General features: G+C 44.2%; 1 protein-coding gene across 3 annotated transcripts in view; it reads right to left on the bottom strand.

Moving 5' to 3' along the window:
* Positions 1–5,012: 5,012 nt before the first annotated feature.
* ARHGAP42 (Rho GTPase activating protein 42) overlaps positions 5,013–27,492 on the bottom strand; it is a 326,179-nt gene continuing 303,699 nt past the window's right edge. For 2 of the 3 annotated variants that reach the window (XM_077298474.1, XM_077298473.1), the window contains exons 22-24: positions 21,532–21,594; positions 16,621–16,700; positions 8,102–8,326 (exon numbers count right to left, since the gene is read on the bottom strand). In XM_077298474.1, the coding sequence (XP_077154589.1) occupies positions 8,238–8,326; positions 16,621–16,700; positions 21,532–21,594 (232 nt within the window). In that variant the 3' untranslated portion in view covers positions 8,102–8,237. Of the gene's footprint in view, positions 8,327–16,620; positions 16,701–21,531; positions 21,595–27,492 lie in introns of all 3 variants that reach the window. The other variant, XM_077298472.1, reaches the window with a different exon arrangement.

Below are 27,492 nucleotides of genomic sequence, written 5' to 3'. Positions count from 1 at the left end.
CACAAAGTATGAAAAGTGCGTCTTCAAGCAGACTTATCTTCTGTTTCTTGGATACATCATCTCCAAGACCTGAAAATGGATCCACGAGAAGGTGTCTGTTGTCTTGAAGTGGCCCTGTCCTGATGGTCAGAAAGCTATACAGCGGTTTCCCAGATTCATGAGCTACTACCGCCAGTCTATTCCGCATTTTTCCTGTTGGACTGCTCTTATTTCTGCCTTGACCTGCAAGAGGGGCAAACCTAACATATGGACTCCTGAGGCAGAGGACACCTTTGTTTCTTTAAAACAGACCTTATCATCAGCTCCGCTGCTGCATCGACCAGACTATAATAAGCAGTTCTTCTTGTAAGTGGATGCTTCTTCCTCAGAGGCTGGAGCTGTTCTTATCCTGAAGTCTCCTTCCAGGAGTATGGTGACCTGTGGCTTCTGATCCAAAATCTTCTCAGCTTCTGAATGCAACTACTTGATAGGCAATCGAGAACTGGTAACAATATAACTGGCTCTGGAGGAGTGGGGGTTCTTGTTTGAAGGAGTGATGAGACTAGTGGTCATTTACACTGATCACAAGAATGTAGCCTATCTGCAGACCGCACAGTGGCTGAATGCACGGAAGCCAGGTGGTCTCTGTTCTTCGCCTGCTTCAACTTTATTCTCTATTTCTGTCTGGCTTATAAGACACACAAGGCGGACACACTAATTAGGTCTTTTCTGTCTTCTGATCAGGAGGAGGAGCCTTAACACATCATTGAGCCCTTCAAAATAATTACGATCACTCGGTGTTAGATTTGTCACAGCTCCTAACCGGAAAATTACATTGCTGAACCAGACAGGAAGCAGATTCTTCTGTGGGATCCCTTGTCTAAGTTGGCTGGCCATGCCGGACATAAGAAAACAGCTCTACTCATTTCCTGACATTACTGGTGGCCGACCCTGCGCAAGGATATTGTGGATTTTGTCTCTGTCTGTCCCTCTTGTGCCCATAACAATACCCCAAAACAGCTTCCGTCTGGTTGGCTACTTCCTTTGCCCATACGATCTGCTCCCTGGCAGCATAATGCCGTGCCAGTCTGTATATAAGCCGTACTCTCCTACTGGGCCGTTACAGGTACCTGTCCCTTGAGTGGTCACTTGCCGTGCGTCCAAGGTCGGTCCTGGAGTAGCACCTGGTGTTCATCAGGAGCCAAGCCTAACTCCACCATCAGGGGCTGTAGTGAAGAGTCAGGTGCTCACCGAGTCACGCCCTACCAGGCTCTCCTTCGACCACGACACAGGGGTTCCACCACTCCAGTTACATATTTGAATATTATTGGCACTATTTTACTTTCTACTTACACAGTTTTCAAGATCTCCACTTGCTTTCATTCACTCAGAACGTTCATTGTTTAGCTATGTATGCTGTGCCTTGTAACAAGCCATGCACCGGTCTGTCCATTCAAAATGACCAGGACAAATTTTTATACAAGCAGAGGTTTTGAATATTGTGAGGGATTGATAAAAAAAAAAGTTTTTTGAAGTTTGCAGAACATTTCACACTGCAAAAATAAAATTATATATCGGAATTAAATATGTCAATCATCTGTATTATACATATTGATGTTCAGAAGTTTTTGAAAAAAAAATTCTTCCATGTCACAATGTTTTAGATAGCATCACTTCACTTACCAATCAGAGAAGGCTTGAAAATTAATAATTGGTGGTGGTCCCTTATTTTTTTTAGAGCCCTACTTCATCAGAGACATTGCCTTTAAAATGTGAAACCCCTAGTTATCAGCTTTCCCCATGGTGCAATGGCCAGCTAGGAAATGTAGTATTAGATAGAGGGCATTAGTATGAGAGCTCATCGGAGTAATTCAAGGACTGGCTAAGTCTAAAAGAAAGTGAGCAGCTTGTATACTGTGGCCCTCTGTTCTAGGTCATAAAGAGGGTTCCTGACCGGAGAAACCCTTCTATGATGTCCATTTGCCTGATTAGAAGGTGTAGTCTACATAAGAGAATCAAAGTAAGACTTCCTGTCCTAAACAAGACCCCCCATTCCTGACAATTTCAATGGAACCGGCCAATCGTCCACCCATCTAATATTTATTGGGGGCTCCAGACTCCCATAGCACATTATTTCAACAAGCCACCACCAAAGATGTCTGGAGGGGACAGAGATGTCCAGTGGTAAAATGCTCCACTCTTTTTACGTAGAACACGTGAATATTTTTTTTTTTTGTAAAAAAAAAAAAGAAAAACATTGCTAGATTCAGAAGAACAGTGGGATTTTTATAGCAACTAACAGATCCTCTTTAAGACATTGGTTGAATGCGTAACTCAATAGGTTCAAAATAAATTTCGGACAATAGTTATAAATGAGCTTTGTCTGGTATTACAATATTCACATAAATGATGGCGAGCTGCAATATCCAGACTCCCTGTGCAGTATATTATTAACCATAAACTACATACAACTTTTCTTTGGGTCAAGTGTCCTGACATTTGGGTGTGACACATAAAGGGCAGGGCAGCAGGAGACCATGACCCCCCACTGCTTAACTAATAGTGTATTTCCTTATTATTTAGTGAAATGCATCAAGAGACATAAAGCAAAACCATAAAACTGCATAATTGAGACTTGGAAGAAACAGATTTTAATGAGAAAACTCATTCAGAATATTTCTATTCATCAGGACACAATAACTCAATGAACAGACAACCAACTAATACCATCTGCTGCGACATTGAAATTAGATGAGAAATGAAATCCTAGGAGAAATAATCATATTAACTGTATGTGAGTCATCCTGCGGAAGGTGCTGCAACAGCTAAACCTGCCGTGAGCTTCTTCACCTCCTTTGCTGAATGTTAAAGGGAGATTACACTTTTCATTGATATTACTTAAAGAGAAATATCATGACATTTGATTATGGGTGCAGCTACAGTTATGGTAGCTTTTCTATTTCAATATAGAGCAGTACATCTGTGAATTCATGACACTATCAAAGAAATGTAGCTCCTGGACACCAGCAGCACTAATGTAGCCCCATCATGCCACCATGTTTTACTGTAGGCACCATGTATTTAGAAAAATGTATGGTGCCTACAGTGAGACATGGTAGTGGCTGCATGAGCGTGCTGGTGTTCGGGAGTTATATTTCATAGATGGGATCATGAATTCACAGATGTACTGTTCTATATTGAAAGAGAAGATCCTGCCATCATTCTGTGCTCTTGGTAAACGTGCACTTTTCCAACATGACAATGATCTAAACACACATCTTTTACATTTCTGAAGAACAAGGGTGAAAGTGATTCAGTGGCCAAATCTGAGCCTCAACCGAACACCTATGGAAGAGACAAGTTGTCATCACTCTCCATCCAGCATCCAGGCTCTTAAAAGACGTCGTTCTTAAAGAATGGAAAAAAATGTTGCAATATGTCATCGATATCTCATTCCAGGTCTAGAAGACTTGACGCTGTACTTAAAAATCATGGAGGTCATACAGAATACTAGATGTAGTAGTTTTTGATGTGGGGTGTACACATTTTTGCATCAACTAATTTGAGTAAAACCAAATAATTGCAATGAATTTTAGATTATTAACCTTACTTTTATGTTATTGTTTTAAAAAAAATGTTGTATGAAGCTCAGTCTTGTCAAAATTTTGGAAATTGTTCTTGTGTTCAGTGAGATATTGACTAAAATATTAGGGGTGTACTTATTTATGTTGATCGGGATTTTAGACAAGATAACCAGGTTGGCTGGAACTCAGTAACCGTTTCTGGTAGAATCTAAAAAGCTAAGACTAGCTCGCAAAATCAAATAGCCGCTGAAAGACTTGGAAGTGTCCATAGGGCACCTGGTGTTCCAACATCGGGACTAACGTTCAGATAAGTGAAATGTTCCGTCATTTCAGATATTTTAGCTTTTGTAAATTATATTGATGACCTATCCGGAGAAACTGTCTTGTTTCAGATACTTTAGCTTTAGTAAAAACAATAACAAAGGGTTGCCCTACTACTTTTATAACCTGACCTATACTTTGGACAGGTCATCAATATCAGATTGGTGGGTGTCTAACACACGGCACACACATATTAGCAGCTGTGCTCAATGCTGGTGGCGGACGGATTTTAGTTGTGGAGCTGAACAGCACAGGTCCGTCAACTGAATAATGGCCACTGTTGTGTTACTGCACATCCACTCCTGATCTGCAGTACCTGGCAGTGACCACCACACAGCTGACGGATCTGTGCTGTTCAGCTCCGGCAACTGCGAATATCTGGTCAGTGGCGCCATAGTGGGATGTTGATTGGTGGGAGTGCTGGGTATTGGACCCCATTGATGTGATATCTTATACTGATGACCTATCCAAACGATAGCTCACCAATATAAATCCTCAACTAGGCCGAAAGTACTTCACCTCGATACGTCGGTCATATTCCCACATTCTGCACTGTCTATGTGACATGGGTGACCAAGGCCCAAGACACGCTGAGACATCTTAACTAGATTATTGCCCATAATTTATGCAGTCAGAGGGACATCATTTGTCTTCATACATACTGGAGTGCCACAGATTCTTACGGTTTATATAGATTATGGATTTCTTTACCTTTCCAAGTGTGACCATAGAGCAGAACTCACTAGAGGAAACTTACAGCACTACTTTACACCATGTAATAGAGAATATGAAGGTATGGTGGAGGAATCATGAGGACTAGGCAGTAGTCCTTCACATTAATTATGCAGTGAAGAACAAACCCTGGAGACATCAAAACAAAGTTGCAGCACAACGCAACAATGGAGAAGGATTACTTCTTAGCTATGGTTACATCATCTGCTCATCCTTTAGACAGATATAGATAGAATTTTATATTTTTCGGAAGCCCTTAAAACCCGCTTATTTGCTGCAAATCCTCGTGTAGAACACACACCTCGTGATGAGACAGTTTCCCAATAGCTTCACAAAGAATGCCCGAGTGTTGCGCGAAACGGCTCGCTTCCATACGCTTCATTCATCGTTTTTCTTATAAATATGATTTATTCAACATCTTATACATTACATTTTATACACTGGAGTACATATACAGTGTGGTTTTAGGTGCAATTATTTACATAGATAAAAACTGAGCTTTCTAAATAAAATAGACTTCTACGTGAGTTAATGAAAATCTCAAGACACTCTAAAGTGAAAGAGGTCGTTCAGGATTATAACAAAATACACCTTTTTTTCCCCCCACAAAACAGCACCAACAGTATCTTGTATTACAGCTCTGCCACATCCCCATAAGAATAAGCTGCCAACGCCAGACACATCCAATGGACAAGAGTGGTACCGAACTTCACCCCTTCTCGCCGGGACCCTTTTTTTTAAAATCCTGGACAACTCCTTTAATATCTACATAGATAGAAAAGTGGACAGTGAACAGTTGTGCACAGTTACTACTTAGAATTATCATCCTGGGTATTTTTTCATGTTACACCTCCTAACCCGCAGGTGGCGACATGGTGCAAAAAATCATGAAGGTTTCCGCTTGTGTTGACCTCCATGACAGTGAGTTGTTGGTTTGATAAGTTACTACGGTGCCTATCGCTCTGGAATAAAACAAATTTTATCAAATGGAGATGTGAATGTCAAGAGCGACCACAATTCAGAAATCCAAGTGCTTGTCACAAAAAAAATGTAACTAAAGGAATGGAATTGATTTTCAGTCACAAAAATTGTCTTGGGTGTGATCCTTCTATCATCAGAAAATTGGAAAATAAATAGCTGTGAGGGTTTGATTCACAGAAAATAAATAGAAGAAGAAGCTCATGCAGGTTAGCCATAGAGCTTCTCCACCAGCGCACCACAAAAATTGACAAAAAATTAATTTCTTCATTTTAATGCTTTTTTTTTACATGTTGACGTTTATTACGTTCTCACAAAAGGGATAGGGCATGCGGCTTATTTCACCATAGATCAGTTTTATTTCCCCTGAACAATAAAAAAATACACGATGGCCTTTGAAATCAAGTCCAGGCCGCCAAAGGTGTTCTTCAGTAGCTTTCTGCTCTAAGGCCAGGTTCACGCTTCAGAGTTTCACAGTCGGGGCATGGACTGTGATTTTTGGACTGGCCGCGGGTCTCCTGGCTTGAACTCATCACTCTCATGGGCCCTAGAGTCTGTTGAGGTCAAACTGAAAGTCCAGAAATCATGGTCCACACATGGTGGAACCTAAGTGGGCTACAGAAGTCTTCCGCCCATGGCAACGGGTATACATGACCACTACAGAGCCTATAAACCAGGAGGATCCGGTGCTAAACAGTCCCCTAACACTATTTCATCATTCTGTGTTGGGGGGACACAGTGAAGGACACCCTAATTAAATTTGCACATTTATTTAGAACTAATCCTTTAGTTTATACATTGAACACATGAAATTTTCCATTACTACGACCAAAGGATTTGGCGGCCGACACGTCACAAGAATATTTTATTATGGCAATATTAAACTGGTGCAACTCCTCCATTCAGCCGCTCTCCTTCAATCAATATCCAGCATGGGCATCACGTGAGACCTACAGCCAATCAGTAGCGGCTGATTGCTTTTAGCAGTCACGTGACGCCCCCGCCGGACGCTGATTCCAGGAGACTATCAGGGAATGTAGCATTTAGATCGAAGGTGTGAGATGAGAGAAAAATTTACTGTCGACAACTTTACGGTTAACTTGGCTTTTAAATTCCACATAAAATAAACCACAAATGTGGGGACATTCTGAAAAAAAACAAAACAAAATTCAGATGCCCTTCTACAATCTAGAATTCAGCATCACGTTACTTCCCGAAGAAGTCATTGCTTCCTCCAGATATATTGCCTCATTTCACACTACGTCATCTTCACTATAAGTAGCCGTTTGCCAATCAAATGGTCCCGGGTGACTAATATTATGTAAAACTATTATTTTTTTTCCTAAAAAGTGTAAAATGTACCGAAGCATGTAAGAAATTCTCAGTAATACCTTAAGCCTTCATGGAGGGCAATAATAGTGGTCTGCAGGTACAGGACATCATAAAATTAAAGTTACAACAAAGTGAAGATAAAATAAAAAATATAGTCACCATAAATGTCAATTATCACTAAAGAGAAAGAAGTTGCATGTCTTAGCTCAATCATCCAGCCTCCCACCAATGGAGTCGCTATAAGGGGTGCATAAGTAGCAGATAGTTTGGGACCCTGGTGCCTGAGGGAGGACAGAGACCCTTTTGCCACATCAAAATGGTGCCTGAGGGAGCCTAGAGACCCATCTGCCACATCAAGCTGGTGCCTGAGGGAGCCTAGAGACCCATCTGCCACATCAAGCTGGTGCCTGAGGGAGCCAAGAGACCTGTCTGCCACATCAGAATATTGCCTGAGGAAGCTAAGAGATCTACTTCCACATCAGAATAGTGCCTGAGGAAGCATATAGACCAATCTGCCGCACAAGACTGGTGCCTGAGAGAGCCTAGAATCCCATCTGTGACATCAGATTGATGCCTGAAGGAGCATAGAGACCCATCTGCCACATCAAACTGGTGCCTGAGGGAGCCTAGAGACCCATCTTCCATATCAAACTGGTGCCCAAGGGAGCATATAATCCCATCTACCACGTTAGACTGGTTCCTAAGGAAGTACAGAGACTTTTCTGCTACATAAAACTGGTGCTTGAGAGAGCCCAGAGACATTTCTGCACATCAAACTGGTGTTTCATGGAGCTTAGAGATGCCTCTAAGGAGCCTCTCACACATAAAACTAGTGTCTGATGAAGCCTAGAATCCCATATGCTACATCAGACTGGTGCCTGAGAGAGCCCAGGGACCCCATTGTTACCCCGGAACACATCAGTATTATCAAAGGGACATGGTAGACTGGTGGACCACTTACAGATTTTGCTTTGGACATTCTAACTATACCTCTGCATATACCAAACATTGGTACCGGTGGTCAGTGCAAGTCCTCCATGAATCGAGTACCGAATAACTCAAGGCTTTGGTCATGCCTGGACCTGAGTGCAGCATGAAATACATAGACTTATATATATATTATATTCATTTGACTGTAATACTAAATTCTTCATAGCAAGCCTCTAGTCAAGCAGTGGACGATCCCTCAAAGAGTCTTCAAGTCAAAAGCCATCGGAGACTTCAATGCTGGTATCCGTATAAGATACAGTCCTCATCTTCTCATTTGTCAACATGGATACCATGAAGATAGCGCTGTCTACACAACCATCATCAGAGGTAGACCACGTAATTCTCTGGAACCAATCCGGTCTTGCCTTCGTAGGTAGCCTTCAGCCAGCCCGGTTCCACAGATCTGTACACTGGGCAATGGGGACAAAGATGGGTATAAGTGTAACTCAGTGAAAGATACAGATGTAGCAAGGTCCAAACAAGTGTTCATGTTGCGTCATAGTCACGCTAAACTACATGCCTGGTGCATTCGATAAAACAAAGTTAAAGGGATTGTCTGTGTCTGAGATAGTGATGACATAACCTCAAGAGACATCCAACAGTATGACCCTGTGGGAGTCCGACACATGGCACTCATGTTGGGCATAAGTTGTTGGAAATGTTGTCTTCGGAACTGGAACAGCAAAGCTCTGTACACAGCGTAGTGGTCATTGTCCAGTAATGCAGCTCAGCTCTAATCTCTTTAATAGGAGCTGAGCTGCAGTACCCCAGAACGGCCTCTAAACAGTCTGTGGCGCTATGCTGTTCTGATTCTATGCACTGTGCACTTCCTATGGCCGCAGAACTAGGATCGGTTCTCATTATTATTATTATTATTATTATTTGCAAAGACACTAAAAATCACAAAGGCGCTGAACACGTGTGCCTGGAAGAAACAGCAGCAGGCAAACCAGCCAGTAAGGTGTGTATGACTGCCAAAAGATAATCAACGTGTGTAAAAGAGGTTGCCGCGCTGAAGGCACTTACAAATTGAAGTGTAGTCCTGTGTAGAAAATGTCCGTTTGTGCGGCGGTTTCTTCTCCACTATTCAGTGGTAATGAGCAATGGGAGCGTCCTACCCGTGATTGCAGTCCCCCGAAAAAACAACCCCGCCACTGTGTGTCAGCGGTAGCCTCGGCCGATGGCGCCGCCGTCAGTGAAGCGAGGTTAGCGGGGGGCGTGGTGTGTTGGTGACGTCACCTGTCTGCGAGTGACGGACGTATGCAAGGGCCAATCCCGACGCGTTTCGAGGGAAACGTCCCTCTTTCTCAAGGTATGGCGCCTGCACTGCCGCTGTTCCTTTATATCCACACCTCTGCCACCCTGCAATCATACCGACAAACGATACATTACACTAGTCAGCTCCGGCCTGATCAAACTTGTTCCAATCAATCCGGCTACTGCTCTCAAAACATAAAGCTATGGTAGTGCAACTACAATTAGTGTATGAAACTCTGACAAATAAGAATAATAGCTACCAACTCCCTCCACCTCATAAACCCCCCCCCCCATAAAAATGTAATCTTTATTTATTTCATAAAATTAAAAAAAATGTATAAAATATGTGTAATAGAGATATAAATTTAATAAAAGGTGTATGTGTATTTATGCATACACACATCCAGCATAATGCATACCCATCTGTACAAAGATGACACCATGCAACCGTAAAATCTTATATAATTTTAAGCACTAAACTTTGTATAAAATAATGCATTAAAATATGCTGGTATGTAAAATATATAAATATGTGAATATGTAAAATACTGAAACTGTTCATAGGAAACGGGGAATACCCCAAAAGAAATTTTTCATAATAAAAACATAATTAAACTCTAGAGGGCGTACAGTTCTATTTCATAATTGAGTCCTTTGGGGGCTAAAGTGTCTAATGTGAAAATCCATTTGGACTCAATGCGGGACATACTTTTAATGTAGTCCCCTCCCCTTGGATTTTTGGGTACCGTTTGTATACCACAAAATGAAAAGCCTACAATTGAACGTTCATGTTTTTCAGCAAAATGCCGTGATAAAGGGTGTCCTACACATCCTTTCTGGATGTTGTCCAGGTGTTCCTTAATCCTATCTCTGAGTCGTCTTTTTGTACGACCCACGTACATTTTTTCACAAGGACATCTTATTATGTATATGACACCCGTAGTATGGCATGAGATCTTTTCTTTAAGATAAAACTCCCTAGTTTTATCCATATTCCAGAGTGATTCCTGTTGTGTCCTTGGGCTTTTTATGCGCAAGCAACACGGACACCTCCCACAGTATGTGAAGTTGCCTCCAATGAGGTTCGGATTGTCTTTCTTCTTTACAACTTTACCTGTACTGAACCCCATTTTTGTGGTGGGTGCTAAAATATTTCCAATATTCTTCACCTTTCGGTAAACAAACCTAGGTTTTGTGGATAAAAGTTCTCCCACCACCTTGTCTTTTTGTAAAACTGGCCAGTATTTATTAATAATTTTTGAGAATCTCCCATGGTCTGCATGATATTGAGTGATCAATGGGATTCTCCCAATTTCTTGTGCCAGGGACCTCGTTTCTTTACTTTCCCTAATTGTATGGATCAAATTAGGTCTTGAAATGGATTTGGCCTCTTGACTTGCCTGTTCAAGGGAGGGGAGATCGTACCCTTTCTCTAAAAATTGTTTCTGTAAAATATTGGATTCGACATCAAAATCATCATCTTTCGTACAATTCCGCCTAATTCGTATAAACTGGCTTTTCGGAATATTACGAAGCCAGGCAGGAAGATGACAGCTATCCATCTGGATGTAGCTATTACAGTCTACCTCTTTCTGATAGCATTTCGTGTATATGACATTATTTTCAATAAAGATATTCAAATCCAAAAAATTTACCTCAATTTTACTAAATGTGCCTGAAAATTCTAGGCCATAAGTATTTCTATTTAGACCTCCCACAAATTCTTCCAACAGTTGATGGGACCCTTCCCAAATAAAAAGGACGTCGTCAATATACCGACGCCACATAATTAACCCTTTACGCAACGTCCCATCCTGAAAAATAAACGACTCCTCCCACTTTCCAACATACAAATTGGCGTAGCTTGGGGCAAATTTTGTCCCCATAGCCGTTCCCCAAACTTGTATATAAAATTGATTATTGTATACAAAATAATTATGTTGGAGGATAAATTTCATACCCTCCAAAATAAACTCCCTTTGTGTTGGGTTATATAGCTGGGATTTAGTTAGAAAATACTCTACAGATTCACACCCTTTTGTTTGATCAATCACAGTGTAAAGGGAGTTAATGTCCAAAGTGCCAAGTATATATTTATCAGTCCACTCAATATTTTCTAAGGCCCTGATGGTATCTTGAGTATCTTTGAGAAAAGCTGGGAGAGATGGGACACACTTTTGTAACTGTATGTCCACATATTCCGAAAGGTTAGCCGTTAGGCAATTGATGCCTGATATAATTGGTCTCCCTGGAGGGCACTTGGAATCCTTATGGATCTTTGGGATATGGTAGAATATAGCTAGACTCGGTACCCTATTGTAAATAAACTCATATTCTTTCTTATTCAAAATACCTGCTACCTTCCCTTTAGTGGCTAAAAAACATGAACGTTCAATTGTAGGCTTTTCATTTTGTGGTATACAAACGGTACCCAAAAATCCAAGGGGAGGGGACTACATTAAAAGTATGTCCCGCATTGAGTCCAAATGGATTTTCACATTAGACACTTTAGCCCCCCCAAAGGACTCAATTATGACATAGAACTGTACGCCCTCTAGAGTTTAATGATGTTTTTATTATGAAAAATTTCTTTTGGGGTATTCCCCGTTTCCTATGAACAGTTTCACTATTTTACATATTCACATATTTATATATTTTACATACCAGCATATTTTAATGCATTATTTTATACAAAGTGTAGTGCTTAAAATTATATAAGATTTTACGGTTGCACGGTGTCATCTTTGTACAGATGGGTATGCATTATGCTGGATGTGTGTATGCATAAATACACATACACCTTTTATTAAATTTATATCTCTATTACACATATTTTATATATATTTTTTTAATTTTATGAAATAAAGATTACATTTTTATGGGGGGGGGGTTTATGAGGTGGAGGGAGTTTGTAGCTATTATTCTTATTTGTCAGAGTTTCATACACTAATTGTAGTTGCACTACCATAGCTTTATGTTTTGAGAGCAGTAGCCGGATTGATTGGAACAAGTTTGATCAGGCCGGAGCTGACTAGTGTAACGTATCGTTTGTCGGTATGATTGCAGGGTGGCAGAGGTGTGGATATAAAGGAACAGCGGCAGTGCAGGCGCCATACCTTGAGAAAGAGGGACGTTTCCCTCGAAATGCGTCGGGATTGGCCCTTGCATACGTCCGTCACTCGCGGACAGGTGACGTCACCAACACACCACGCCCCCCGCTAACCTCGCTTCACTGACGGCGGCGCCATCGGCCGAGGCTACCGCTGACACACAGCGGCGGGGTTGTTTTTTCGGGGGACTGCAATCACGGGGAGGACGCTCCCATTGCTCATTACCACTGAATAGTGGAGAAGAAACCGCCGCACAAACGGACATTTTCTACACAGGACTGCACTATTATTATTATTTATTATTATAGCGCCATTTATTCCATGGCGCTTTACATGTGAGGAGGGGTATACATAATAAAAACAAGTACAATAATCTTGAACAATACAAGTCACGACTAGTACAGGAGGAGAGAGGACCCTGCCCGCAAGGGCTCACAATCTACAAGGGATGGGTGAGGATACAGTATGTGAGGGTAGAGCTGGTCGTGCAGCAGTTTGGTTGATCGGTGGTTACTGCAGGTTGTAGGCTTGTCGGAAGAGGTGGGTCTTCAGGTTATTTTTGAAGGTTTCGATGGTAGGCAAGAGTCTGATATGTTGTGGTAGAGAGTTCCAGAGTAGGGGTGATGCGTGAGAGAAATCTTGTATGCGATTGTGTGAAGAGGAGATAAGATGGAGTAGAGAAGGAGATCTTGTGAGGATCGGAGGTTGCGTGCAGGTAAGTACCGGGAGACGAGGTCACAGATGTATGGAGGAGACAGGTTGTGGATGGCTTTGTATGTCATGGTTAGGCTTTTGTACTGGAGTCTCTGGGTAATGGGGAGCCAGTGAAGGGATTGACAGAGGGGAGAGGCCGGGGAATAGCAGGGGGACAGGTGGATTAGTCTGGCAGCAGAGTTTAGAATAGATTGGAGGGGTGCGAGAGTGTTCGAGGGGAGGCCACAGAGCAGGAGGTAACAGTAGTCAAGGCGAGAGATGATGAGGGCATGGACTAGGGTTTTTCCAGATTCTTGGTTTAGGAATCTACGGATCCGTGAAATATTTTTGAGTTGAAGTCAGCAGGAAGTGGAAAGGGCTTGGATATGTGGTTTGAAGGAGATCAGTGTCAAGCATTACCCCAAGACAGCGAGCTTGTGGGACTGGGGAGAGTGGGCAGCCGTTTACTGTAATGGATAGGTTCGTTGGGGGGGTCATGTGAGATGGGGGAAAGATGATGAATTCTGTTTTGTCCATGTTAAGTTTTAGAAATCTAGCGGAGAAGAATGAAATAGCGGACAGACATTGAGGGATTATGGTTATTAGGGTGATGATATCTGGTCCAGAGATGTAGATCTGTGTGTCGTCAGCATAGAGATGATACTGAAAGCCCTGAGATTCTATGAGCTGTAACAGGCCAAAGGTGTAGATGGAGAAAGCAGGGGCCCTAGAACTGAACCTTGCGGGACTCCGACAGATAGGGGGCGAGGTGAGGAGGTGGTGTGTGAGTGGGAGACGCTGAATGTCCGGTCAGTTAGGTATGACGAGATCCAGGATAGGGCCAAGTCTGTGATGCCAAGGGATGAGAGAGTCCGCAGCAACAGGGAATGGTCCACTGTGTCAAAGGCAGAGGACAGGTCCAGGAGGAGGAGGATAGAGTAGTGTCGCTTGCTCTTGGCGGTTAATAGGTCATTGGTGACCTTAGTTAGGGCAGTTTCAGAGGAGTGGTGTGACCAGAAGCCTGATTGTAAGCGGTCGAAGAGGGAGCAGGAAGATAGATGGGAGGACAGTTCAAGATGGACGTGTTGTTCCAGTAGCTTTGAGGCATAGGGGAGAAGTGATATAGGACGATAGCTAGATACAGAGGATGGGTCAAGAGAGGGCTTTTTGAGGATAGGTGTGATTGAGGCATGTTTAAAGCTTGAGGGTAAGACACCAGTTGTTAGTGATAGGTTGAAGAGATGGGTTAGGGTTGGGATGAAGACTGTGTCGAGGTTTGGGAGGAAGTGGGATGGGATAGGTTCAAGTGCACAGGTGGTGAGATGCGATCTTGAGAGTAGAGTGGAGAGTCGATCTTCTGTAATGGTGGAGAAGTTGGTTTTGGAGGTGGAGGGCTGGGTAGTAGGGAGGAAGGGCTCTGGGGGTTGTCCACTAAAACTGTCTCTGATGTTCTCAATCTTCTGCTTGAAAAATGAGGCAAAGGCTTCAGCTGAGATGGGTGGGGAGGAAGGAGGTGCTGGGGGACGGAGGAGAGAGTTGAAGGTGTTGAATAACTGTTTAGGGTTGTGAGACAGGGAGGATATGAGAGATGAGAAGTAGGTTTGTTTTGCTGTGGTGAGTGTGGTCTTGAAAGTAGTGAGGGACTGTTTGAATGCGATGAAGTGCTCGTTGGAGTGGGATCTTTTCCATCTGCGCTCAGCAGCCCTGGAAGCACGCCTCAGTTATTTGGTCAGTCTGGTGTGCCAGGGCTGTCTGTTGATTTTGCAAGCTTTGGTATGTGTGAGAGGGGCAAGAGATTCCAAAGCTACAGCTATTGTGGTGTTATATAGAGCGGCAGCGGCATCTGCATTGTGTAGGGAACTTATGTCTGTGAGAGGGAGGAGAGATTCAGAGAGTGAGTGTAGATTGAGGTGTTTAAGATTTCTGCGAGTCTGTGTAAGTTTGTGGGGTGGGGATTGTAGACATGGAGTGGAGAGGGAAGAGAATGTGAGTAGATTGTGGTCAGAAAGAGGGAGAGGTGAGCTAGAGAGGTTAGAAAGGGAGCAGAGACGGGTGAAGATGAGTTCCAGTGTGTGGCCATCTTTGTGAGTGGCTGCAGAAGACCCATTGAGTGAGGCCGAAGGAGGAAGTGAGAGATAAGTTTAGTGGCAGCTGAGAGGGAAGTGTCAATGGGGATGTTGAAGTCGCCCATGATGATAGTAGGAATGTCTGCGGAAAGGAAATTAAGTAGCCAGGTGGTGAAGTGGTCAAAGAAGGTGGTGGCTGGCCCTGGGGAGCGGTAAATTACATCAATATCCAAGTTATGCACAACCCCTTTAATGGCTGACCCAGTTATGGAGTACGGGTGATACAGATTTCTACCTCTGTATAAGATCATTACAAGATAAAGTGAATGGAAAGTTTTTTGCTTTTTTTTAATCTAAGGCTGAAGATTGTTGCATGTCTGAAGGAGGCTTTTGCCGGCGATCAGCGCAGGCTTTCTTTTAGAATGGGGCTGACTGTGTGAAATTGCAGGGACTGGGAACAACTGTAACAAATCCACTTATGAGCTGATATGCAAATGAGGCTGAAGAGCTATGGTAGATCCAAAGCCTCCGTCACTCCAGCTCTATTCCCTACCCAGTGCCTCCTCCTCCTGCTTGACTGACAGCCTCTGTTCTGTCCAACTTCAGTTAAAGGTGCAGTCAGTCAAGAAGAAGGTGTGTGGGAAGGGAATAGAGCTGGAGTGACAGAGGCTTCAGATCTACCATAGCTCTTCAGCCTCATTTGCATATCAATGCAAACACTGTTTTCTCGGTAATAGAGGAACGGACTGGCCATGCAAATGTATTTCTGGACTTGTCTTTGGCTACATGTGCATAGGAATAGTTTGGGGTGTGAAATCCTGCTGACGCTCCCTTTCTATTTTCCTGCACATTCTTATCTGCAGAATGAGTGATTTAAGAATCTGTCAGTGAGTTCCCTCTGAAGGGAGTTTGTATGCCTCTGGGCTGATTTAGGACTACAGACAGCATCATAGGGGAGATGATGACCTTTCTCGTGAACATAAATAGTTGAGAGGAGCTCAGTATGAGATATGAGCTACAAAATCTAACAGAAGGCGCTCGCTGACAGATTCTCAGTTAACTCATCCTGCAAACTAGAATGTCAAAACGGTGCAACATTTTTAACAAAACCCAATTGCAAAAATAATTTTTAGCTCAACATATAAAAAAAAATAAAAGAAATTACTCACCAAGATTTCCAAAATGCTTTAAAGGGAACCTGTCAGGTCCCCTGCACCCCCAGAAATTGTGTCTGCATATGTAAATACCCTTTATTACATTTATTTTTCTAAAGATCTGTTTATGTGTGTATTTATAAAGTCAGTTTATGATATGTAAATGAGGCCTTTGACTAGTCGAGGGGGCGTTAGTGTCCCCAGACTAGCCGTCCCACTTAGCATGTGGGCGTGACAACATGGCTTACAAGCCCCGCCGTCATCACTAGCGCTATACTTACCTCACGCATGTGCGCGGCTTCTTTCCCTCACTGCATGGATCGTCTGACGCCGGGTGTACGCGCACCGGATTCACAGAGGCGCACTGCACATAAATCGGCAGTCGTCTACTATAAATTGGGTGTACGCGAGGTAACAGACTTACCGTTAGAAAATATCGCCCCCTGGGGGAAAGACAGCTCGTGACTGTGCTCAGCTTTGCAGGAGTACATAGCTTTTGCTTGGCTACAAAGAAACACAAAAATAACCAGGTTACAATCAAATATAAGCAATAGTAAATATGAGTCGTGTCCTCTTCCTCCTCTGCAGTAGGGGGCGCTGTGTTCCAAGGAATCTAATAATAGGAAGAAGTAAAGCAGAGCCGATTCTGCAAGCTTTACTATAACCTGACAAATGGCGGCTGTCAGGGTTCTCCAGTGCAGAGTCTGGCAGGGGGCGGTCATGTGACCACAAGTATGCAATTTATATACCACCGGTCACATTTCGACTAGACTGTCGATGGCATTACTCAACACACTAGTACTGACTGAGGCTGCACACGTCTAGTAGGCTTGTGACCCTTTGTATGCAAATCACATATTTCAGTCACCGACACCGAAGAATCCTCACAGCATGCAGTGCGCGCAATGTGAGGATTCACAAGCCTGCAGTCACATAGACTGATTCCAGACTTGTACCCTAAGGCCGGACAACCCTTCCAAGGGAGGACATTTCTGTATTTTGCTATATGTGTCTTGATATATCTCTTTAATGAGGTCGTCTGGCTAGAACAAGCCATCACTTATCAGGATAGGTGATGATGTTTAGATGTGATGGAGGTCAGACTACTGTGACCCCCACTACCATCAGATCAGGAACACTATGCACGCTGCTCCATTCCAACAGATTCCGGAGATTTGGGTAGAATTTTCTATACTTGTCTATTAACGATCTTTTTTTTTCTATGGTTAACATAAAGTCACTTGGATGAACATAAAGTCACAAAAAAAAAAAAATACGAAGACGAGAAGAGGGCGCTACAGACACTTTGCAATCAAGGTCTATTACAGTTACGGCCCCGATTCATCAAAGCTTTTATGCCAGAAAACTGGTGAAGAATGCGTCCAAGTTGCAAAATTTTTGCACAAAGCAAGTCTGCGCAACAATTTGGCGACATGCCATTTTTGAACAGCTCCCAAAAAAACTGGACAGAGTGGTGGCGTTCCTGTAGGTAAACTAATGGTGATACATCTACTTCGCACACTCAGCCCTGCTACTCATGTATAGAAGAGAAGAATTTGCAGTCTTGTCTTTTTTGTGCCGGCTTTATGAGTCCCAGTTGGCCCCTCTTCATCCTCCAAGAGTTAATACACATTTTATTCTTCATCGATAGCGTTGCATGAGGGCTTGGTTTTTTTGTGGCATGAGTAATTATTATTATTATTACCATTTTACGGTTCACAAGACTTTACGCTTTGTGGAAGCAAAACGATTCTGTTTTTTTGCTGTGGCTTTCACAGTATGGCATAAACATTAAGATATTACATACGCGACGATACCAAATATGTTATTTTTACTTATTTCTTCGATTTTATGTTAAGGGAAGGGGGGGTGATATAAACTTTTATTTATTTATTTATTTTTTAAATATATGTTTATATTTACATTTTTATTGGCTCGTCCCTTAGTGGACTTGATTGCTTGTACAATACACTGCAATATTATAATACAGATCTCCTATCATAGGTGTCCAAACATCGCAGACGAGGGTTCTTGGGAAGGTCATGGCAATGACAGAGGCACCATGCAGCCATATTTCGGGTGGGGGGTGTTTGCAATGTCTTATCTGTCTTTTTCTGAGCTCCTATCAGCTGATTTATGACCACAGACCAGATCAAAGTTTAATGTGAAGGTAAATAAAGAGCCAGTAAGGATGCAACATTTTTAATGAAACCCAATTGCAAAGATGATATGTTTAAAATGTTTGTCCAAGATTAAAGCTCCAGTCTGCAGTTACTCTATGTGGACTCTCTGGGGCCCGGAGTGAGCGGGCATGTGACACATTCCGACTAGACATGTCAGATCTTGCTCAATTCACTTGTATTGTGGGAGGCCGGCATGTGACAGCATGTATGAAAATCTTTTTTAGATTTGTTTCTTAGGCTCACTGTAATACTACAAGTCTCAGCAGGTTAATGAGCAGTAAGGTCCCTCTCCCCAAGGTAGAATGTCTTCCTTAAGTGCACGAATTTCCGTTGTTGGGATTTGTGGGGCAGGGTGATTGCCTCGAGGGGATATTATGTTATGGTGGAAGTCAGGAGTTCTTACTTCTTTCTGGCATGTTTCCCATGACCTGCGGCCTTGCTGTGGTCAGACACATTTATGATTTATTTATCTTGTAAAGGTCGTTTCCTGTTTATTGGAATATGACCAGAGATCTTTAACTCTTTCTGTTACAGAATCGTTTTCCAAGAAACATAACTTTTTCTATTTTTCCATTGACATAGAGTAGGCATTCGAAGGCACTGTAATAAGAAGCAGCGATATCTCTGAAGAACTCTTGCAGGGTGTGACTTTAATGAGGAGAGACTGCCATGTGCTGACAAGCCAAAATCAAGTGGAACCAAATGGTGCTGGAAGATTTGCAGGGGGAGCAACTTCATGTGCTGGACTGGATCAGGTGGCCCACAGGAAGGACTTCCCTGATATAAAAGGCCAGCTTGCCAAACCATGAGGAGCTTTGGCACCAGGGAGCAGGGCGGAGCAGACGTGCTCCAGAGACACTGCAGAGACCAACGTGACAGGCCTCAGCAGGGTTTGCACCACCCAGGTGTCGGTCACCACCTAGGAAGGTTCGGATTCCCAGCAGGAGATCTTCAAAGTACCACCTACGCTGGTCAGAGCCAGGATCTCAGCCCTGCGCTGGTCATGCCTCTAGACTAGTGTTGAGCATTCCGATACCGCAAGTATCGGGTATCGGCCGATATTTGCTGTATCGGAATTCCGATACCGAGTTCCGATATTTTTGTGATATCGGAAATCGGAATCGGAAGTTCCCAGTGTATGGTTTCCAGGGTCTGGAGGAGAGGAGACTCTCCTTCAGGCCCTGGGATCCATATTCATGTAAAAAATAAAGAATAAAAATGATAAATATGGATATACTCACCCCTCCGGCGGACCCTGGACCTTAGCGATGTAACTGGCAGCCTCCGTTCCTAAGAATGCAGTGAGTGTAGGACCTGCGATGACGTTGCGGCTTGTGATTGGTCACGTGAGCGGTCACATGAGCGGTCACGCGACCAATCACAAGCCGTGACGTCATCGAAGGTCCTTCACTCTGCATTCTTAGAAACGGAGGCAGACGCTTGGACCGGTGAGAGCCAGGGGCCATCCGAGGGGTGAGTATATCAATATTTTTTATTTTTATTCTTTATTTTATACATGAATATGGATCCCAGGGCCTGAAGGAGAGTTTCCTCTCCTTCAGACCCTGGGAACCATTCCGATATTTTGTGTCCCATTGATATGCATTGGTATCGGGTATCGGTATCGGCGATATCCGATATTTTTTGGGTATCGGCCGATCCAATCCGATACCGATACCTTTGCATATCGGAAGGTATCGCTCAACACTACTCAAGACCCAAAGTTGCCTGTCAAGAGTCAAGGCCTAGTGCTCTCTGCCCTGAACCTAAGAGACTTCCACCGAGAAGAGCCGTGAGGAGACTGTGACAGGAGAGGCACACCTGCGATTGCGGAGGAACAACGTGAGTGAGCAGGGCTGTCTCTTTCAGCTATCACCTCCGGTACTGGGGTCAGGTGGGACTAGGATTATAGTTTGGGAGTGGACCGGTTGGGGCACGGGAGGCTCAACGGGTTTTAATAGACTACATCAGGAAGAGACTTGCAGCCTATTGGGAAAATCCGGTGACCCCCCCCGCTAGGACCAGAGCTTCAGACAGAACTTACGTGGTGATGACCACCATGACTAGGCGCACCGACTTTGTGAAAAGGACATTAACGGTAAATAGTGAAAGACTTTCTTGGTTATTTTAAACCGGATGTTATTCTTTCCACTGTTGATTTACATGGTTACTAACACCAATTGTACTGCTGTATATAAATACAATTATATCAATCCCTGGCTGCTTCATAGCAGCACTGACTTTACTATAAAGCGTACTGATAAATGGAGGCCAAAGAATTCCATGTGCATTTATAAAAATTGGCGGGTTTCGTTTTTTCTGCGTTCATTCTGCGGTAATAATGACCTGACAGGATGATTCTCCACATCGGTATGATCACAGAGATGCCAAACTCACATAGTTATTTTTTTGTTTTAGAGGCTTAAAAAATTCAGAACTTCGTAAAAAAACAAATTTTTAAAAATTGTTTTTGGTGGCCATTTTCCAAAAACCATTACTTATTTCATTTTTCACCGATAGAGCTGCGTGAGGGATTTTTTTTTAGCATGAACACTGCTGTTTGGTGCCGGCTATATAACGCTCCTGAGTCTGCTCACATGCACCACAATCCGCTCCATGACGGATGTAAGTCTTATGCAGTGTGAAGGAGTTAAAAGGTCCAGTCCTGCAATGATTCTTTTTTTACTTTCATGACCTGTATATAAATCTATAGGAACATTGGGGACTGCCAATATCTGGCCATCTATTTGTTCGGAAAGGAGTCAACTTTCTTGTATGGAAACATGGAACCCTCGATTTTGACAATTCCAACATATTTTAGTAAGACCATTTACTAGGGCATACAAACTTCATTAAGGAGTCCACAATTGTAGGCTTACTCTAATAAATTTACAAAAAAAATAGAGTAAAATACATGGACCCATGAGGCCCATGTGCCATTCTTTTCAACCCTTCAGCTGACTCTGTCCATGGGCCGGATGTTTGCCCAATTTTAACCTACAGCATAAACATCTCCCGACAGAGTATAACGGATTCTAATTTTATGTCAAAGCTGGTTATTTTTATGGAGCTGAAAGGAAAAGTAAGGAAGGACTCATCTGTCCCCTGGACACATTATTTGTTAACATACTCATATTAGATCTCAGCCTTACCGACCGATCGTAGATTGTTTGTTTGATCCAGCGTTCTCGAACAGCTGAGCCTTAGCTGCCACCCTACGATAAGAAACCATTTATTGGTTACTGCATATACTGTACAACAGCATACAAATGACTTATACCGCTATATGGCTATACTGTCCTGGCCAAAAGTTTTGAGACTGACACAAGTTTTGGATTTCACAAAGTTTGCCATTTTAGCATTTTTAGATATTAGGTAGGGTGTTTCTACAGTTACTGGAGTACAATTCTCAGCATTTCATGAGTTTTTAAACTTTCATTGACAAATACATCAAGTTTATGTAAAGACTCAATATTTACAAAGTTGATCCTTGGGTATGTTCACACGATCCTGATTTCAATCCTTTTTTTTCAGGACAAAAACCGCAGCTCTTGGCAGAAAACGCAGGTGCGGTTTTGGTGCGTTTTTGGTGCGTTTTTGATGCGTTTTTGGTGCGGTTTTTGATGCGGTTTTTAGTGCGGTTTTTTATGCAGTTTTCTCTGCAGATTGTCTGTGTTTGACACAAATAAAGCTTTAACTGCAGTGGGGGAAAAAAAAAAAAGAAATGATGTCATTTCCTTGTCCAACCCTTTTCTTCTTCCATCCTCCATTTTGGGACTAAACACCAAAATGAGTGGACGTGTTTTGAATGACAGCGCTCCGCAGAGTGCTGAGCGTAGGCCAGATCACAGCCCGCGGATCCAGCTCTATCCAGCTATTTAAGTCTACGTTCACATTTGCGGTCTGCGCCGCAGCGTCGGGCGCCGCAGCGTCGCCGCATGCGTCATGTGCCCCTATATTTAACATGGGGGCGCATGGACATGCGTCGCACTTGCGTTTTGCGCCGCATGCGTCACTGCAGCGCACGCATCCGGGCGCAGAGGACGCAGCAAGTTGCATTTTTGCTGCGTCCAAAATCAATCAAAAAAAGGACGCATGCGGCGCAAAACGCAGCGTTGTGCATGCGTTTTGCTGCGTTTTTGTTTGCGTTGTGTGTTGCGGCGCCGACGCTGCGGCGCACAACGCATATGTGAACATAGCCTAAGTGCCACGTATTTAAGTGCCACGTATCACGTATTTAAGTGCCACGTATTTCAGTGCCACATATTTCAGTGCCACGTATTTCAGTGCCACGTATTTCAGTGCCACGTATCACGTATTTCAGTGCCACGTGCCACGTATTTCAGTGCCACGTATCACGTATTTCAGTGCCACGTGCCACGTATTTCAGTGCCACGTATTTCAGTGCCACGTATCACGTATTTCAGTGCCACGTGCCACGTATTTCAGTGCCACGTGCCACGTATTTCAGTGCCACGTGCCACGTATTTCAGTGCCACGTGCCACGTAGTTCAGTGCCACGTGCCACGTATTTAAGTGCCACGTATTTCAGTGCCACGTGCCACGTATTTCAGTGCCACGTATCACGTATTTCAGTGCCACGTGCCACGTATTTCAGTGCCACGTATTTCAGTGCCACGTATCACGTATTTCAGTGCCACGTGCCACGTATTTCAGTACCACGTATCACGTATTTCAGTGCCACGTATCACGTATAAGTGCCACGTGTCACGTATTTAAGTGCCACGTATCACGTATTTCAGTGCCACGTATCACGTATTTCAGTGCCACGTGCCACGTATTTAAGTGACACGTATCACGTATTTAAGTGACACGTATCACGTATAAGTGCTACATGTCACTTATTTAATTGCCACGTATTTAAGTGCCATGTATCCCACGAAGATTTTCCATGGAGAACAGACACATCCAGAGACATGTCTGCTCTCCACGGCTGCAGCAACACACTGACAGGAGCCATAGTTCCTGTTGGTGTGTCACTGCGCATGCGCGAGCGAGTTTACCGGCGGTCATTGACCCCGGCACTCTCGCTTAACGGCAGTGCTGCGTGGGAAAGTTCAACGCAGCTGTACTGCTGTTAACCGAGACGCCGGAGTCTTTGAACTCCGGAACAGTACGCGATACACTGCTAGGAGCTTTGCTCCTGGCAGTGTATTGCCGGAGAGCAGCCGATCGGCGTGGGACACTCGTTTTATGGATTCTGCGGACAGGGAGTATGAATTTGATTTTTTATTTTGTGATTTTTTCCTGGAGGATCGAGGGCTTCGCCTACAAGTGTGCTGTTGGTGAGTATATACTCTATGTTATGTGTTGTATGTACTGTACTGTGTGTCATGTATGTGTATTGTGTGTAGGTGTTTTGTGTAACTTTACAATTGTGCTAAGTCGCCGGACACAGGGACAACTCTCCCATCCTAATACCGGATGGGAGTAGTAGTCCCATACGGCGACTTAGCACAATGGTGGCACTAGCGTCGCATGGGGACACGCACACACACGCACACACACATACACACATACATACATACATACACACACACACATACCAAATCAATCAAACGGCCGACACGATCCCCATGCGACGGTATGCCTCCATGTCTCTCCGCCCAAGCACTTCCGCCCACGCACTTCCTGCCGCTTCCCCGCACTTCCGGCTGCAGCGGTTCTGCACCACAAACCGCAATAAAACCCGCAGATATATTTTTGATCTGCGGGTTTTACTGCGGGTTTGACCTCACAATGGAGGTCTATGGGTGCAGAACCGCTGCAGTTTCGGGCAAAGAAGTGACATGCTCCTTCTTTTTTCCCGCACCGATTCATCGCGGCTTTTTAAGGGAAATTCAGGACCGTGTGCACAGTGGTTCCTGTTTTCCATAGGGGTACATTGTAATGTACCCTGCATGCAAAACAGCTGCGGAACCGCAGCGGCAAAACCGCTGCGGTTCTGCAGTAAAAAACGCACTGTGTGAACATGGCCTTATATCTCCAGACGTCTGCATTTCTCTCTCTCTGGCAGCCGGATATCAGCTTCCGGCCAAATCCTGACTGGGGGCCGCTTGTTCTTGTCTAATCAGTGAAGCGCCCCCAGACGCAGGGCCGCGGGACACTCGGTTCCGGGCCTCTCGGTCTCAGTTCTGGGGTTGTCATGGTGGCTAGACCCGGTCCGTGACCCTGCTAAGGGGCATCCAATGAAAGTTGTGAGTGGTGGTGCAGGTCGCGATGAATAATGAGGACACAGGGTTGCAGTCTCTTTACCTCTTTACTGAAGGCTTCAAGGTCCTCAATCCAGAGTACGGTTAAGAGGGCTGCAAGAGACCGGCCGGTCCGATGGCACCTCCAGAGTTCCCTTTGCAGGTGGAAATCTGTGCCTACCTTCTAGCGCTTGTATGTTGTAGTACTTCCCTGCTGAGCACCACAGGATAGTCCTCACAACTGTTGTGTATGTTTCTGATGTTATTTCCCACAACTTATGTCTGTTCTGATGTTCTTCTCCGTCCCCCAGATGATATGGATAGGACGCACCCGTATGACGGGAAGGCCTGCAGTTCTTCCGGGACCCTAGTGTCGCCCCTCTCCCACAGTTGCCCCCTATGTCTTCTTAGGTGATTTTGGTGAGACAGCCAACCTAAAATCAACTGTCCTGCCTCTGTTTGAAGTATTGTTTGGAGCCTAATACTTCCTCGGCGTTCTGGCCACCGGCTACGCGCCTCAGTAGGATGTTGCCTCGATCTTACAGCACGACTCCTATTGGTGTTATATCCTTATTGCTGCAGTCTCGTTTCTCACTGCTTCACAATAAACCTCACTTCTTGTCCTTTCTTGAGATACCGCCGCGATTTAGTGCAGGCGCGGTTCCTTAACATTCTTTTCTGTTCGCTAGGCCTCTGTCAGGATCCCACCCCTGACAGGGATCCCCCTGAATCTTCCCCTGCAACACCCTCTGCCACAGGATGTTGCTTGGTTCCAACCCAGTCAGCTTTCTCTCTAACTTCCTATCTAACCCCCAGTTTTACCAGATTGTGAGGAGTGGCCTAATACATAGCACCCTTAGCTCCCCCTGGAGGCCAGACTGTGAAGTGTATTGGTGCCTGTGATACCTGGTCAGGTGAACTCCTTCAGTGCAATCAGACGTACCATCACTCCCCTTAGTGGCAGAGCGATGTTACTGCAACGACCAGGTCTCTGGGGCGCTGCACTTCCCCCCGGTTAAATCCAGTACTCCTGGACTGGGAAGAAAACAACAATACATGTCAGCAAAAAGACATACAACTTTTTGGAATGCAGAAACAAGTACATTTTTGAACAGCGCTTCCCTTTATGGGAGGTGAGGACACTTGAACGTTACAAACATAAACATGGTTAATTATTTTAAATAACAGACTATAAATAACTTTTCTTACCCAGCCGGGTATTCTACTTAGTGCAAATTCTCAACAATAATTTAACTTTGCCTCTAAGGACGTATAAGCTGAATCCACTAAAGGCTTACTATAAAACTCCTAAAATATAAATTAACTTTTATCACTTCTCTCTTCTAAGTGCAACACTTTCTTCTTGATTTGTCTTATGCAGGACCGCCTGTCTATCTGCCCAGGCCTACTGCCTCTTTTCTTAGCACAGGAACACTGAACCATCTCTCTATGGCTCCTAGGAGGACTCACCTTCTAACCCCGTACGGGTTCACTTCCTGTCCTCAATTTCTAACAACATTATCAAACATTTTCTATGACTAATTAGCTGCATATAACTTTCTATGTAAAACATTATTACTGTTCACTCTCTCTTAAAGCAACATTGTACATTAAGTGCAAATGGTGAACATTCCCTTTAAGAGGGAACCAAGTCTCTTTGAGGTAGTGCAACTGCTCAAGTTGCAAGTCCGTGTAAGGCAGGAACTCCTGTACTGTTTCCAGGAACAGTTTCTTCGCAAAGAGTTATTTTTCTTGTAAAACCAGTAGGGGGCACCTTTAATAAGGTGCAAACTATTTACAAAACAGTTTGTGAATCATTCACCGTCCATGATTCGATAGTCTTTAAAACAGCGATGAACCAATCAAAAAGGCAAAATAGGGATCCCGGGTCAACTAAGAGATCCTTTAAGAGATAACCCTGGTCGGGTTATAGCAGCAGAGAAACACAAAAAGGATGAACAGTTAACTATATACAATATGCAGAGCTTTAGGGCTTCATAGTAAGTTGCAAGACATCAGCCGATAGTGGACGTCTCCTGACCGTGGAGGCTTCAGTCCCTGGCTCCCGGCCGATGCGGTGTCAGTGGTTCGTCTCTCAGGTGCAGCCAGGTCACCCGGTGTCTGGATTCGAAGGCTAACCCTGGTTGCAAGCTCAGTAGCAGCAACAAGGCGCACGGTGGCGATAGTAGCAAGATCTGTCAAGTCCGGATCGGTCATGCTCGGGGCAACAGGTGACACCTCTACAGGCACACAACGTTGAACGTTCCGAGCGCACCATCCTTGTGCACTCCGGTGGCGAGTGTAGGTCACCTGGTCCCCCCCTTGTAGTAATGGGTCACCATATCGGTTACGGAAGGGAGTCTTCACATTGTAAATGGTAACGAAGATGTCAGTCGGTAGTCCCGGTTCTTGTATGGAGCCCCAACCCCGCTTTGGGTGAAAGGCCAGCACAGTTCCCCGCTTTACCACGTCTTTCCTGCCGTGTGCAGGCTTTGGGTGTTGTACTTTTGGTGGGTCAATTTGTTCTATCTCTTTTCGGTTTTTCCAGTGTAGGATCAGTCTTTTCGGTTTTTCCAGTGTAGGATCAGACATTGTTTATACTGTTCCCAAGTGAGCACAGCAAGGGTGAGGCCCTCCTCCCGGGCTCCATCTGGCCCAATCCGGGGGGTGTCCCACTGGAAGATCACTCCCTCTGAGCTCACATCTAAGGGATCCCCCATCTTAGTCGGTAGCGGAGACACCAGCTTCTCCATCGTGTCGGGGGTTAACACCACTAGCTCCGCTGAGAGGAACCGGTCACTGTCGGGGTGGGGAGCGGTCACGGGAGCTGGATCGGTCGGTGGAGCAGGAGCGCTTTCCATACCTGCGTCTGATGTGGTTCCACCGGTGCTGATCCGCTCC

This window comes from Ranitomeya variabilis, chromosome 3, assembly GCF_051348905.1.
Source record: "Ranitomeya variabilis isolate aRanVar5 chromosome 3, aRanVar5.hap1, whole genome shotgun sequence".
NCBI lineage: Eukaryota > Metazoa > Chordata > Amphibia > Anura > Dendrobatidae > Ranitomeya > Ranitomeya variabilis.
This window is presented reverse-complemented; position numbering and strand designations above follow the sequence as displayed.